Below are 17,310 nucleotides of genomic sequence, written 5' to 3'. Positions count from 1 at the left end.
AATAAAGTTTTGCATTTCCTATCCTGCTATTTCTGTTCTTTTAATCACACAGCGATAAGAAACAATAACAATGTGCCTACATAACTGTCAGTTGCAGCCCTAGCATTAGTATTGTTTATAGTAACAGCTACAACATTAAAATACTTCTAGGCAGATTGAGGAGGATAATGGGAGAATGGACAGAGAAACATCCATCTGAATAATAATAACTTTATTTGTATCGCACCTTTCATACAGGGGATTGCAGTTCAAAGTGCTTTACATCAGTAAGAAATAAGATATAAAATCAGTGTAAAACAAGCAGCAAGAGCAAAGCATAAAGTGGGATCAAATAATGCAGATATATTATATTTATATATATACAGTTGCAAGAAAAAGTATAGTGTTCTGATCTTCATCTAAGGCTGCGGCCCCACGAGGACGAAAACGGCTAAACGCATAGGATTAACGCAAACGCAATCGCAAACGGCTTCCGTCCACATGCAATAATTATCCGGATAGTGTCTGCCCACACGAGACCGCTCCGTTTAGCTCCAACCGCTGGAGAAGCTGCAGTACATATGCAGGAGCCTCTACGTGGCGCTGTAACTTCCTCCACAAAAGCAGCGAAGAAGCATGGTTGTCATGGTTGCCCTTCTGTTTATTCTCCGCGGTGGGGGCCGAGGGAACCGGGCAGAGTTTTTCGCCAGTCAGCGTGTATTAAAGTTGAAATCTTCCGGACAAAATTATAAAAGTGCCGGTCAAAGGTCTTCTTTGTTATTTATTGAGCTTTAAAACAAATGAATAACGACTCTATATAATATAATGATAAAATACACGGAGCCTCTCTTTTTCTTCCCTCTCTTCGGACAGCGTCAGTGTCTGTCTCATGCAGCAGCTCATCCAGTAATCAGTGACCCGGCCGACTGTAAACATAAACATATTTATAACTAGTTTAGGGAGTTTGAGAGGTAATTAAAATAGCTAAGGGTGATGATCTGACTTGAAGTGTGTGTTTTGCTGCAGCGGGAGGAGCTGCGTGTCTCCGTCCTGTCAGATTAGACTTCACTCGCGAGAGAAAGATAAATAATCTGAATTCAGGGTGCAGTTTACTTTGACGTGGGGGTGAGCAGCAGAGGTGGGGAGAGGCGGGGCTATTGCCTCATCATTATTGCTGTAGATGTTGCACAAACAACTGTAGCATGGTCAATACCGTCCGGAGCACGATAGCAACTCTGCGATCCGCCATTGTTGTTGTTGTTGGTGGCGAAACACTTCAGCACTGGCGCGGGGTAAGCGGAGGTGAGCAGAAGAGGTGGAGAGGCGGGGCTATTGCGCAATCACTATCAGTGATCTGAAAATGTCCGTATAGGGCGCACACACGGAGCTGTTTGACCCCCCAGAGAGTGGCGTATGCATTTCTATCCACCTTGGGACCCGTTGTCGTTTCCTCAGTCGTTTAGTGCCATATTCGGTCGTCCTCGTGTGGCCGAACGGTCTATATGACACTAAACAGTAACGCAAACGACCGAATTCGTCCTCGTGGGGCCGCAGCCTAATACCACACAAGCAATTATATGTTTTCCTGTTTTTATTGAACACACCATGTAAACATTCACAGTGCAGGGTTTGAACCCCTAGGCTAAAGACTTCTTCAAGAGCTAATTGGAGTCAGGAGTCAGCCAACCTGGAGTCTAATCAATGAGACGAGATTGGAGGTGTTGGTTAAAGCTGCCCTGGTGGGGCACAACAAACTCAGATGCAGCTTCTGCAGAGAGGTTCATGGCTGGTGAGGCACTGGCACTGACTCTTCAGGTTTACAAATATATTAAATCAAAATACAATATTATTTTCGAAAGCTTTTTTTGTCTGATGCTTCAATTACTTTTAAACAGACAGTTCAACAGAAGAAAACCCAAAAAAATGTAATTTTATCATTTAAATATTGAATTGTTCTCTCTTAGTAAGATCCCATTTTCAATAAAATTGCAGTCTTACCTTGACTTGAAGATTAAGTCCATTTGCCTATCCCTCTGGACAAAAATCTCTATTACTTTTTTGTAAAATTCCTCCTTATCTTCTTGTAATCTTGTAATCTAATCAATAGATTTTTGATTCGAAAATGATAAAAGTAGGGTAGACATGTGGATATTATCCGGCTGAACAAAACGTACATTTATCTAACAGCTACGTTTCCCACAGATCTTATTTTGAGCTATTTTCTAAAATCCTATGGAGAAATCTCGTTGCTTTTTTGTGGAGGGAAGCCATGTGCAGCTTACTTCCTGGTTTTAGGACGCCTCACTGCAGCTCTCTCGTCTCCTCTTCACACACCACACTTTTCGCGGCACACGTACTTACAGCCAATCAGCTCTGAATTATGTGAGATGACGTATGGTGGGGATGGCAGCACTATGCCCCTATGGTCATTATTTTTTGCTACACACATTAAATAGGAAAATACTCTGAGCATGCGCAGTGTAGTTTTTGCAGTCACCGTTCACTTAGACAGTCAGAGGGAGGGGCAGGATCAGGTTTTGTCCCACATGGCTCTAAACAGCTCAATAGGCACACACTGTAGACACTAATTAGAATAACACATACTAAAACAGCAATGTACAGACTAATCGGATGATTAAACATGATCTTAAAATATATTTTATATATTTTTTAATTTATTTTTTGCATTTTGTTGTAATCATTATTTTTAATACTTTCTGCTGACACTAGGTGGGGCTGTGCCCCACCTGCCCCTAATGACCAGTCGCCACTGGCTATTCTTAAGAAGCATTGCCAGATGTGAACCATGCCTCGCACAAAAGAGCTCTCAGAAGACCTACGATTAAGAACTGTTGACTTGCATAAAGCTGGAAAGGGTTACAAAAGTATCTCTAAAAGCCTTGATGTTCATCAGTCCACGGTAAGACACATTGTCTGTAAATGGAGAAAGTTCAGCACTGTTGCTACTCTCCCTAGGAGTGGCCGTCCTGTAAAGATGACTGCAAGAGCACAGCGCAGAATGCTCAATGATGTGAAGAAGAGTCCTAAAGTGTCAGCTAGAGACTTAAAGAAATCTCTGGCACATGCCAACATCTCTGTTGACGAATCTACGATACGTAAAACACTGAACAAGAATGGAGTTCATTGGAGGACACCACGGAGGAAGCCACTGCTGTCCAGAAAAAACCATTGCTGCACGTTTGAAGTTTGCAAAAGAGCACCTGGATGTTCCACAGCACGACTGGCAACATATTCTGTGGACAGATGAAACCAAAGCTGAGTTGTTTGGAAGGAACACACAACGCTATGTGTGGAGAATCCAAAGGGTTCACATACTTTTTCTTGCAACTGTATATATATATTAATCCCAACAGGCCACCTTGTTTATAGTTTGATTCAGTTTTAGTAGAATATAAAATACATGAATGAATGATGAAATGAGCACAAATTGCAGACATACTATAATTATATTGAGGTACTTGAGACTAATCCTGCAACTGTATAGTTCTGCTACACAACAGTTAGAGAATTAAGAAACCATCACGTATGAAAGGCTACATGTGAATAGAGGGGCAGAAAAACGGCTTGCACATTTACATTTCAATCTTGAACAATGAACAGCGGTAGACAGTATCTCATTTAGTATCATCATCCTGCGCTTCGCCGGAGGCCTTCGAGTGCTGAGTGTGCTTGGCCTCTCTCCGAGCGGTGCCGGTGTGGTGCAGATGGTGGATTCTGCCAGGGGAGTGCAGGGCTCAGCATCAAAGTGGAAGGACTCCTCGGTGGTGCTGGTCGAGGTTTCACTGCTGGTGCCACCGGGGATTGATTCTGCAGCCACCGGACGTTCCCTACATTTTTTTAAATAAATTCACAGTTAGTTGGATTTAATACCATGGCTTCTTAAAACTGTTTACTAAGCATTCATAACAAAACAATACCCTGAAATGTGTGTGCCATTAGTTTGGGGTGTGGTCAAGTGTGAGAGGTACATTGTAGACACATTGTGATGCTCTATTCAGATGCTAAAGGCATACTTCTAGAAGATTCAGAACACTACAAAATATAAGACATATTTTATCATGTATTATTATAGGTTAAGATAAAAGCGTTATTGAACCCATGGTGAATTTCATAAGCTACCCAGCAGTATATCATGTAATTTCAATTAGCTCCTCCTTTACCAGCTGCAACATTAAGGTGATGAGCACATCAATAATTATAACAGAATAATATATATATTATTCTGTTATTTTTATATTTAACACTGTAACCACCAAATGAATGAAAATAATGTTTTTGTAAATGAAAGAAGCAAGAAACACTTATTTGTACTCAACAAATAAAATAGTTACCGTGATGGTGAGGTTAGGGTTATATGCAGTGCCAAACTGCACAGCTAGCAACAAGATAACAACAAAACACAAGGTTGAAATAACAAATTACATTTCACGTTAATGTCACTGTACGCTGGCAAACAATAAAAAGCCAACAGTATCTGCTAAAGAGCTCAATTGATGAAAAAGATAATCTTACCCGAGAAACCAAGTTGCGTTTCAATCTCTCGCCAGAGTCCGGTTTTCACTACTCGGTTCGAGTACCTTTTCTCTGTGATGTCGTACAGAGCTGGCCTCTCCTGGATCAAGGTGATGAGCAGGTCTTCGTTTGCGTCATTCCAGATCGCCATGATGAGATGAAAATGAATAGCAGTCTGTGTGTGCCTTCTTAAATCGTGTTTACGTCCCTCACTTCCGTTTCGCTTCTCATGCACTGATTCGCTAGCTGAACAGCCAATCAGAGTGATTATTTGGTCCGACTGCCTGACCCGATGCATGGCAGGCAGTCCAAATAAGGCGTGTCACGGTCGACGGTGCGGGACACACCAAATTAGGCGCATTCACACCGCAGTACTTTTCCCACAAAGGTTCATGAGAACTTAGTTCATGAGAACTCTTTTGTCGCGTTCACACCAAAAAGAGCCGATACTAAAATTAGTTCATGAGAACCTTTTTACCCCCTCGAAAGACCCTGCTAGAGAGCAGGGACTTTCGAGCGGCTCTCTTGTGAGGAAAAGAGCTATATTTCTGATTGGCTGGGCGGATTGCAAACCACGGCCCGTAAAACTCCCAAAAAGTTTTGTGAAGCCGCCATTTTATTATCCTCGCATTAGCATTATTAGCATTAGCCCAGCGCAGAAACGCAGGGAGACTAACTTATGGCAAAACAAAATAAAACATGGGAGCGGTGGAGATGAGCAGGTGTCGGCGTTCTGGCGATTTACTCGGAAGGCTTCAGTAGAAGCTGCTGGGAGTCCCAGCAGCTTCTACTGAAGCCAGTCCCCAACTCCGGGGACTTCTGGCTGGGGACTTTGGGTGGCAGTATACGCCGTGAAGTTATTTGCGGCCTGCCAGTAAACCCAAAGCAGAACTAAAGAGTTCTCATGAACTAAGTTCTCATGCACCTTTGTGGGAAAAGTACTGCGGTGTGAATGCGCCTATTGAGTTTGGGCGCCAGGACACGCTTCGTCTTCTGACTTACGAAAACAGCCGAAATCGGCCTGGTGTGTCAAGGCCTTTACACTCCTCCCCCACCCCGCTTTTTGAATGGGGTGTGGCAGATAGAGGATGAAAGGTAGGAAGGAAGGTAGAAAGGAAGGGAGGGAGGAGAATATAGGAAAAAGAAAACCATACAGTGTCTCTATTAAGGCATTGTCAGCAAATATGTACACCCCCTTTTCAGGATGACTCGTGACCATGGTATTTAGCGCAGGAATGATATACCGCATGCAACACACACACACACACACACACACACACACACACACACACACACACACACACACACACACACACACACACACACACACACACACACACACACACACACACACACACACACACACACACACACACACACACACACACACACACACACTTGCTGCAATTCCTGGGGGTTGGGCTGGAGAGGGTGAAAATGGGTGTTTCAATCAACTCAGTACAGCATAGGTCAAAAGAGGACATAGAAGTGAAATCCTATTCATGGCATTCACCCTGTGGGCTCAACTGGTTTGAAACTCTGCTGCTCAACAACCATGTGGTGCTTTCACTTCTTCCTTAGGCTTAAAATGCCTGGTATTTTTTATATAAATACTCTGGTTGTGTCTGGATCTAGTTTATTTGGCTTAATGATACTGTGGGAAACACCTTTTAACCAAATTTAACTGTAGACTATAAATCTATCCAACTAGACCTCCACAAGTCTTCACAGGCACGACAGGCACATCCTAGGAGTTAAAAATATGTATTCAGAAGTATCCTCACTACTTTCCAAACACAAGCATTTTCATTTGAACCTTTTTCTTTAAAGCATTTTGAACGCTAAGACTGGTGGCGTGTTGTGTAGGTGATTTTTGTTAGTGAGGTTTTAGCAGGTTTTATAGTAGGTATGGAACATGATAAATGAGACTTGGATTATACTGTGTGAGTTGTGGGAGAATTTGCAAACTGAACCCATTTACGTAAAAACTTTTCTTTGTGTTTTGTTCTTCTTTCACAGTGGAGGTATGCAATAATTTAATATAACAAGGGGTGAGTAGTTGCTAATGATCATGTTACCTTGGGGTATAATATATTAAAATACATTATTTATGAATATATTCCCCCCATGTTATATTTATATAGTTCCATTCATTTAAAAATGTTCTCTCCAGTCAGGCCATGTCAAATCCAGTGCAGCTGTTGTCAGTCTACTAGTCCATTCCAGCCCTCTTTAGGTCAATTTCATTGAGTGGAGTCACACCTGGGGGCAACCAAACCATGCACTATTTAGCCTATTGTAACTCCCTCCAGTCCAACCCAGCAGTCTGGCCCAGTTTAGATTATTTTCGCCAGTTCAAGCTGTCATCTTAACCTGCGTGACAACATGGCAACGCCCTCTCAACCGCAGCTTAGATCAGCACACTTCAGGCGCTTCTCTTTCTCTTCCTTCCTAGATCCCTGGTGTCTGGTGATAAAGAGGTTAAAGGGCAGTGTGTGTGGTTGACAAGGCGCTATAGATCACAGTGAGTAGCCATAGCTCTTCCCTTTTCTGCTGACGATGCACAAACATGTCTCTCTATCATCCCCTTTGTGAAACAACATTCCTCCCTAAAACTGTTTATAACAATACTAACAAATGATCAGCTTTGTTAATGTGATACTGTACATATACTTAAACACTTATGTTGTACGAATGCTCTGTTAAACCAAATAAATCTAGCTTTTTAAAATATTGAATAGAAACCCAGCCTATAGTAATGTATTGAACAAGTGAAGAGGAAATAGGATGCTATGGATTTCCAATGGAGGATTAGATTTCCTATAGCAAAAGGATACAGGTCTCAGTCTACAATGGGAGGGGAGTCAATATCTAGGAGAACAAATGATACTGTGGCTCAAGGCAATCCATGCCACTAATTCCTCTCAGTGGTCACTGCATTTGTCACATGGATCTGTTAATTGCGAGACAGTATAAAGCAGTTTTTAATATGTTCCAGAGCTGGAGTCAGTAGGAGCCAACATTTTGATTAAGTGCACTTCACTTCACTAACGATTAACTCCAACATGTAGCAACTGCTCATATTGGCTGGTTTGTAAGGTGAGGTCATTTGTATTGTAAAACAAAAGCATGACCTACTGTATGGGATGTCTATGTCCTGAAGAATGCTTCAAGGCTGACATTTCATTTGAGTAAAAGTGCACATGAAGTCACTATTTCCTGCTTTGTATCCTATGTCCAGTGATCATCGTAACTAACAGAGTTATTGGGATTAAAGGAGTTTGAAACATAAATGTGTTAAATTGAATTATATCAGTTGATCAGAAATCTACTGTTAGAAATTAATAGTTTTTCCACTGTTTTCACCCTTTAACGAGAGTCCCACTCAGACAATCGCATGCTTGTTTCTCTGACCATTGGGCCTTTGTTGAGGACTCCAATGTGTCCCGTGACCTTGAATGTCAATGCTAAAAAATGGCGCTGTGCTGCTAGTTGGGAGAGGAATGATAAAACACCAAAATGCTGCTAAGCAGATCTCCTTGTCTTAGTTTCCCAAACAACATCAGATATATCTATAATGTTAGCCTTCAATACACTAAATATTAGGAGGCCATAAATGAAAACCTGACTTGCTTAGCACAAAGTGAACATATTGCATCTTCAATAATTTGATGGAGCAGTTGGTCAATTACTGTTACTCCATAAGCTAATCAGCTTTTTATTGCTGAAAACTGCTTATATTCACAGTTAGAAACATTACAACAGCTTTACTTTACCACTATAGCAGGTCTTTGCAACTACAGGCATTGAGTAGGGTATACCATGGCTCTAGGCTTTGATTCACATAAAACTGCCCTGCTCAAAAGAGTAATGCATGTTGGATAAAAGTGTCCCCACAACTGTTGCTATGTGAAACCACATGAAACACAAATACGGGTAAAGAATCAAACATTGTTTTTCTGTGTCAAGGACATTTAAATCATGGCAAGTCAGCAAGTCACAATCTATCCTTTTCTTCATGCGTCATGTTCTCTCTCACACAGAAAAATACATATTGGAGGAAGATAATGTACCACCAGCTTGTATGACTGTGTGTGTGTGTGTGTGTGTGTGTGTGTGTGTGTGTGTGTGTGTGTGTGTGTGTGTGTGTGTGTGTGTGTGTGTGTGTGTGTGTGTGTGTGTGTGTGTGTGTGTGTGTGTGTGTGGTCCCATGGGGTGTGTATCTATGCCTAGACCTAACTGACCCCTTATGTTGTTTATCAGTCCCTAATTCATCCCAGTGGCATCTGGGCATCACAGCAGTCTCTGGTGGAAGTGAACCTTGGAAGAGTGGGGTGTCTGGTCGGGTAGGACAGGGTGGGGCAGTGTGTGTGTGAGTGAGTGAGTGAGGGGAGGAGTGTGGGGGTTTCTCTGAGAAGAAAAATATCATGGCTTTCACACTCCGCTAGCAGATCATCCATCTGGACGCAAGTAGGTTCATTGTTTTGACACTCACAGCGTGGTGCTGTCTGGAGAGGAGAAACCTCTCTTCACCTCCTTAATTGTGCTGAACATGATGCAATCGGAGGGTGTGTGTGTTTGTGTGTAATGTAAGTGTGTGTATATATGTTGAAGAGCTTGAGTCTAAAATGGGACATTAGTTTCTGGTGGTGGCCATGTAGTCTTAATGTAGGGCAACTTATGAAAACACAAGCCAATAGACAAAATATGAGAAAGTTAGAAACATATCTTTACAAATTCGACAACACTCTTAACTGTGTGATCAATACCTTTGCTTGACTAAAAACCAATTGACCGTATACTGTACTTTAACATGTTGGAAATAATAAATACACATATTTTGCATTGTTCTTTTCTGCTATACGGGAAGAGGAACACATTTTATTAGATGAAGCTTTATTGAACCATCACAATATCGAAAGGGAACAGTTTTATTTATTATTTGTCTTTCCATACACCAGAGTCAAAGTCTGAACAATAAACAAATTGAATAACCTCTTAGTCATAACCTTACAGTAGTTATAAGAAGCAGTAATTGAATATCCATCACACTACTGATCAAAGTGCCATCAACAGATTTAATCTTTCCACAAACACGAGACACACGAATCACGAGATTGCTCATGCGCTTTTATTGTTCATATCAGGAACGTTGCCAAATAAAGTGCTGTATAATGATATCACATTCACTGACGCCAGGGCAGGATAACAGTGTTGTAAATACTTTATATGGAAGATACACCTAGCAACATGTGAAACAGAAACGTCCAGGACATATTCTCCTTTCCCCAACACACTGATGTGTCTCTTATCGTGCCTTAGTGAATCCAATAATTGTTAACATTTGTGTTAAAGTTTCCTTTCCCTAAAATACATTATATTGCGATAAAATAAACTTCAGGCATTTCTCAGAGTGTACACTTTAATATATCGTGTGTAAGTGTCCTAAAAGGTATGATTTTTGATGATAGTTGTAGACGCTGAGCTGTTTTATTTTCCCTAGGAGAGTACAAGCTAAAATTGGCTAAGGTGAGAAAGCATCGTTACTTACATTTCTAACCCCTTCAAAGAAGAGACATCGTAAGAAGTGATGGACATCTCAAACATCAATAATTGCAGCAACATAGCATCAAAAGGATAAACATTTTGGTGGGAAGATTATTTGAGGACGCTACACGTAAGGGAAGGGACATGTTTGGGGTTAGGAGTAAAAACGATTTCATGGTCAATTAACAGATAAGGAAAGATCAGAGAAAGACATCTCACAGGGACGTTCGCACATAATATCATGAAATTAATTTTGCATATTTAGTTTTGCATCTGAGGATATAAAGGCAGTCAAGGCACATTGGCTGCTAATATACACACACGTCCCAAGTTTCCTGGAATTAGTGGAAAGTACATGCTCGCTGTGCATCACAGATGGGACAGGTTTCTACCAACAGGAGACGGACGTCCCCGTTGTGGCTGGAAAGAGTGCAGTTGGATGTTAAGAGCAGACTCTTTGGCAGTAAAGAGAGCATCTGTGGACACATTAAGGAACGCCAAACAAAAAGTCACACCTAGAAAACAACTAGAACAGCATAGCCATTGTTGAACTTTAAATCTGGGGAACTCCACTGATTTTAAAAATCAACGTCTGTTTAAAGGTCTTTGGAACTGTGGAAAAAGTTGAATAAAGCCTTTGTTGCACTAAAAGGGAGATATGAAAGATCCGATAAATGTTCTCAAGTGATGTTACTTGAGTAGGCATCCAATCCTAAGTCTCGCCCCCCTTAGTTACAGTTGCAATGTAGGACAAGCTTGAAAAAGGAAACACTAAGAAGCAAACGCAAGGTGTGTACAGTATGCATTTGAGGGAAATATTCAGGGTGATAGCCTTCACTAAGGCAACTTTTGTCAGGAGGTTGGACTTTGTGTATATCAAAAATAATTACCACCAAAAAAGTTACTTCTGTGCTGAACGTAGACTTACAGAGATAATATAAACAAAGTAATGTTGGGGTGGCTGTGGCGCAGTGGAATAGTACGCTATTGTTCGGATCAGGGGGGCACAGGTTCAAACCCCACTGCAGTCAGCATGTCGTTGTGTCCCTGGGCAAGACACTTCACCCCAAATTGCTCCTGTGGGGATTGTCCACAGTGTTGAGTATGTAAGTCGCTTTGGATAAAAGCGTCTAATGAGTAACATGTAATGTTAGCCTTGAATTCGTCTGGCTAACGATGATTCACATCATCTTAAAAATATATCAGCAACCGTCATTGGTGATCTGATATTAGGTCCTCTTTATTTAGTGTTGGCTAGCTAGTTAGCTCATGTGTAGCTAACATTAGCTAACTTAATGACGTTAAGTTAACAGCTTGATGTGACAATAAACAATGTAATATGTAGGTCAAGTTTGCGACAACAATGTACTGGAGGTTACATAGTAATCTTAGCTAACATACGTAGCATATCAGTTTAAAAGGAAATGGGAAAGTTGTTTCTGCTGTGACCAAGCTTGCTCTACTGTTATTGGAGCACAGAACGAAAAGGGGTGAAACCTAGAAAGGGCTTACAAGTACACATTTGGAAATAAAGTTAGAAAAAAGTGAGCTTACGACATTAGCGTCTGCTAGCATAACAGGACAACGGACTAAACTCCCTGGGGTAGAGTTGTATTGTGGGTAATAAAGTAGGCACTAGTTAATGTTTGATTTAAATATTTTCTTATATAGGTAAAAACTAACCAGGGATTAGAGAAGTTTAAAAAAAATACAACTAATTTGGAGTAGTGGTAATACGTTTCTTTTTCCTACACCAGTAAACATTGTGGAGGTCCTCCTGCACGGACACCACCACTGCTTAACAAATACTAAAGTATACACCAATTTACAGGGATACAAAATAAAACACAGTATTTCTGTCAATAACAACATATATTTCATATTGATTGGTACCATTCAGGAGTGAATTTATTTGAGAAAATACCTTCTCTTTTACTGCCCTCGTTGTTTTCAAAGCAATGCATATCTAAATGTGTCAAGTGTCATTGTGCTCACTCTGCATCGCTGCTCAAGTGCTTCTGCATTTCCTATGCATATGTTATGATACATTTCTCTTGTATTGCCATACATTTGCCATGACTTACTGATTAAACTATTCACACAAAACATATACTCATTCTCATGAATAGAGGGAAAAAGGCACCAGTTTTCCTGCTCATTTAACCCTCAAGAACAGTATTTCAGGAAAGATCATTCTATTTGAAGCTCCTCTAAAATACTGTAATATATCATGAATAATTCAGCATGCGGCTTTTAAAACTGTTTACACTTTATATACCTGCTCACTTCATTATAATGGCATAAAAGAACATGTGTGTATGGATTATATTGAACTTAAAAAGAACGCTTGAGGCATGAGGCAAATTGTGGTGAACAAACATGAATAATGAGCGTCCGTTTCTTAAAATACAGTTTTATTTGTGAATTTACACTGATTAGCAATACATCTAATAGCAACTCCATTAGATAACCATTTATATAGGATTTTCACAGGTCACAAAATAGCTTGGCTCATTCTGGCATGCCAAAGCAAAGTTTATTTTTTTTTAAACAGAAAAAAGATGGATAGAGAGGCATTAGTAAAGCAAGGTGCAAACAGTCGGAAACAGAGGAGGTGAAAAATAAAGGGATGCAATGCACATTCAGTTCATCTGGGAGAAATGTATGCTCGTAAAATGGTTAATAAAAAAGCCTAGTGCTCTCTGCAAACTAAAAGAAGAAAAAAAGCGCACTGCGATACAAATGGAGGATGAAAACAATAGTTTCCAGAAGGAGAGATGGTTTGAGAAAAGAAGACATTTTGAGTGATAAAAACATGGTGCGTTAGTGTCAGGTTTTTCCTATTTACTACACACACATAAGCACTTCCATTTCCAAACTCACACCTCCTTTCTCTATCTCTCAGTTGTGTGACCTCAGCTCTTTACCCAGAGCCAAAAGCTATCATTTAACACAGCTAAAGATGTGTCCCTAAACCCTGCCCCCAAATCCAATACTTCACATTGCTAGCTGGGATATTGGTACATCTGGTTAAACTGCAGGGGGAGGAGAATATGTGGCAACCCATCACACTTTGGCTTTGCAGAGTTCAACTGTGGGTCAACTGACAGTTACCACACCAACGTGTTTACAAGAGAAATTACATGAGGGGAGGCTTTAGACGCTGGAATGACAAGCGGGCTCGCAGAGCAAGCAATACAAATATAATGTCCACATGACCTCCAAAATGTTCCGGTTGCAGGAGGAAATAAACGGAGAATTAAGAGAGGAAACGTAGCTGCTATAAATGCAGCTACAGAAACAAGTGTTTGGGGAGCCTGAGGGGTGTCGATGCAGTCACTGGGGTGATTTTAGGGAGGTTTTGTTCGGCTCCTTGACGCCCATGCAGGCAGACGAGAAACGCAACCCTTGTCTCATTATTAAAAACAATGGTGGAAAAAATTATTACAATATGGCTTAAAAAAAACACAAACACTAAAAGATGTCACCTCTTCGAACTCCACGACCCCCAATGACTTTCATTTGAGCTGGCTACTGCCGGTCGTTTCCGCACTACACTTCCTGTTTTGTTGAGAAGTAGAGATCATTCCTCACATGTGACACCAATGAAAGATAATTCTTTCTCCATTTGACTCACTTGCTGGGTCCTGACCTCTCTCTGGCACCTCTGGTGCCTCGCTTGCTACTTGCACATCTTTTATCAGAAACTTCACAATTTCCTTCACTGGTGAAACCACCTGCCACTAAATATGTTATATACCACGAGAAAAGTGCAGCACAATAAAATAAAAAATATATCGTTAAAAATCTATAGCCAACATATCCAGTTTTCATATATCTGTGTTATATAGTAAATGTGTGTACTCTGTATTATTAGAATAACATTTGAGCAATCGGGCATTACTACAGGACATAGTCAGCCGTATAAATTCAGTTCTTGCAAAAAAGAGAAAACATGCGTAACATCTGTAATTCTCTCTAAAACTTACAAATGAGTACAAAACAGAGTTGACTAATACCAAATTTGTGTTTGATAAAAAAAGATAACATTTCATGAGATGAAAAACAGTGACGCTTTACTAAAGTTAGATTGTTTTTCTTTTCTTCCATTTAGTTTGGCAACCCCCCTCCCCAAATAAAAAAAACATTGAGATGAAGAGGAGAAGATATGAAAATGCTACATAAATATTCTGAGATTGTGTCAACGTAGTTGTGCTAAACTGCCAGCCTTCGTCCTCACTATCCACTCTTAAACTCGTCTTCTTGTTCGACCACAATCAGCTGAAGAGAAGTTACAGAAGCTCGGAGAGAGCTGTGAGAAAACCTCTCAGTCAATAAATCAACTCAAACCCTGTGGCTGTTTTTTCTGAGACCAGATTTCCAGTGTGACTTCAAATTTCATGCAGCCTCTCAGTTCCCTATTCAGAGTCAGGTGACCAGAAAACAAAACATTAAAAGACCGGAGGAGTCTTAAAAGAAGGTCTAGTTTCAACTTGTGCAGTTTTACAACACAGTTTCAAGTTATATTTTCGGCCTGGGAAACACCACAAGAGGAGCCAGTTATTCAGGATTTAAATCTCCTCAAATGACCCCGAAGGCCTCTGAAGAGGACTGTTAGGGTGCTGCCTAGGTGAAGAGGTTATAGACCCCCAACCTGCTGCAGCTTCAATCTGTGGCACCGCATGCTCGTCACAAACTTTCACAAACATTATTGTCTTTTTTTGCAGAAGGAGATTTTTCTGTTGCAAACCAATTCCTTTTTTATGTAATCCGTTCTACTGCCTTTTGCACATAAAAGCATTTGTTAAAAAATTCAAATAAAATTAAAAACATAAGAGGACATTGAAAACGGAGACAAAGTAAAAACACAGACGTTAACAGAACGGCTGCCGCCCCTCTTTCTTCTTCTTCTTCTTCTTCTTCTTCTTCTTCTTCTTCTTCTTCTTCTTCTTCTTCTTCTTCTTCTTCTTCTTCTTCTTCTTCTTCTTCTTCTTCTTCTTCTTCTTCAGACGGCGCTCTGTCTGCTCTCAGGCCTCCGTCTTCTCTTTCTTTTTGTTCATCTTCAGGAAGGACGGGGTGCGGAACTTCTTCTTCTTCTTGGTGTTGGGCGACTTGGAGGGCGAGCTCTCGGGGGACAGCGCCTCTTTGATCTTCTCGCTCGAGCGCACAGTGATCTCCACGCTCTCCACGCTGGTGGTCAGCTGGCTCACGCGCTTGCACAGATCTGTGTCCACGTCGCCGTGGTCCTCTTTGCCGTTCATAAGGCCGGTGTGGTTGTCTGAGGGGGGAGGGGGGACACAGGTCAGATGAGGACACGGAACAAGAAACAAAGACATGTCAGTTTCACTTGTTTCTGCCAGACACACAACTCATAAATACACGTATGACCGACACTTCATATGACTAATGTGAGTACAAAGTTCTCATGATAGAGTAGACTATGCTAAATCTGATGGTATAAATAAAACATTTCCTATAAAATATATTTGTGGTAAATAATATGTTGAGAAATAACAAAAATAAACTAAAACCAGCACGCACAGGCTAAAATAAGTCATAAAAACCTTTAGGGATATGTTGTTATGCGAAGTATAATTTTTGGCTTTCCAGTTTTTGCAATTTCAAATCCTTATCATTCATTTAATCAATTATATTATCTTTTTACTTTTATGCTAACCGTTTAATTTGATCAGTATTTATCAGTAATGAATCCATCAGACAAGGACTGAGCTTGCCAACGTGAACAGCTGTAACAGTTTTAAGAACAAATGACAGAAACGGCTTGTAAATAATATAATTACAGAATAAAAACAAGCCCAACTTAAAAAAGACAGTCGACCAAATACTCTCCTGCAGTCTCAACTAAAATGCTAAGTCATAGGCTAAGGACAAAAGACTTAAATTAGCATGTTTGCCAACTACTAATGTTTATTACCATGGTCTATCACTATCAAATAAGAATATATTAATACGCTTCTCCAAGTTATAGTATTTGCAGGAGTACTGTGTTGCGTTGTATTTTACAGGTCTTCATGTGGTTGTGTCTAACCTCACAATGCTCATGTGACCGATGTGAGGCTTTGCTGCATTACACCCACCGTTACCATCTGAACTGCGCCATGAACTTTTGCTTCACTCGCAGAGACAGGCTGTCCCAGTACTTTACATATTTAATGACGTGCCTGTGTTAAAATCCAGTGACCTGATACTAGCCAAGAGTCTGTCCTCCTTTGATCCTAAAAACCACTCTCTTAATGAGTGTTACCGTAACAGTCCTGCTAATGTCACATCACTTTCTATATGTGGAGAATGCACCTATTGTATTATAAAGTGTGAAAACAAAAACGACTGTTATTTTCATCGGAGTAAAAATAAAAAAGCAGACACAATTAACAACAACTCACACAACAATTGACCTGGTTTCATCACAGCTACAGGCTGACCTCATAGTTGTGGAGTCAGAGAATATGGGTCCCCTGAGCCAGTGTGAGCCGTTGTGGATTAATTGTTACTCATTGTGTGGTTTTGAGTGTTTGTGCTGGGGGGAAGCTGACAGGAAGTCAATCTCAGTGTCATTATTTACAACCTGTGGAGAGGCCGCTGTGATCTTTGTCTCTCCAAGAGGCAACATACTGGCTTCAAATGTCAGACACAAGAATGTCTGGCTAATAGCTATGGGACTGTAGATCTAAATGGCAGCAAGAGACATTCAATACCCAGAAATCATGTGATGTGACATCATAGCAAGCTCATGTTTCCAAAACGGCAGGTCTGTTTAGACAATTGGAGTTGGCAGTGCGTATAAGGACACTTCAACATTCAAGATGCACAGTTAGCTAGCTAAAGACTTTGTGATCAATATTTTGAAAACAAATGTAAATGTTGTTCATCATTAAATCGGTCACACATATTGTAACTATTGAACTCTGTCAAACACTAAATTTGCTATTGTGTGACACGTATGTTTTTTTAAAAACGATAACATTTGAATTCTCAATTAAAGCCAATGAGGTCATCGAAGACTTATTTGTGCTTAACATCTTAATGCTGCGCATGTCATACCATCGCCTGGCTCTTGCTTTATACTTTATGTAAAGACATGAGTGGTACGGATATTTTTTTCTGAATCTTGGCCAAAGTAAATCAATAAAATCAACATTTTCCCAAATTGTAAAACCATTACTTTACAATCAAATCCAGAGGACAAAGAATAAAGATAACATAGCTATTATGAATTAATGTATGTACATT

At 40.4% G+C, this 17,310-nt stretch overlaps 1 protein-coding gene across 6 annotated transcripts in view; it reads right to left on the bottom strand.

The window, feature by feature from the left end:
* Nucleotides 1-12,456: 12,456 nt before the first annotated feature.
* Nucleotides 12,457-17,310, bottom strand: part of add3a (adducin 3 (gamma) a) — a 133,046-nt gene continuing 128,192 nt past the window's right edge. For all 6 annotated transcript variants that reach the window (XM_034110759.2, XM_034110690.2, XM_034110544.1 and 3 more), the window contains one exon: nt 12,457-15,337. In XM_034110759.2, coding sequence (XP_033966650.1) covers nt 15,087-15,337 — 251 coding nt within the window. In that variant the 3' untranslated portion in view covers nt 12,457-15,086. The remainder of the gene's footprint in view (nt 15,338-17,310) is intronic.

The sequence above is a fragment of the Pseudochaenichthys georgianus genome, chromosome 1 (genome assembly GCF_902827115.2).
Source record: "Pseudochaenichthys georgianus chromosome 1, fPseGeo1.2, whole genome shotgun sequence".
Taxonomy (NCBI): Eukaryota; Metazoa; Chordata; class Actinopteri; order Perciformes; family Channichthyidae; genus Pseudochaenichthys; species Pseudochaenichthys georgianus.
Note: the sequence above shows the minus strand (reverse complement) of the source record. Positions and strands in the feature narration are given on the sequence as shown.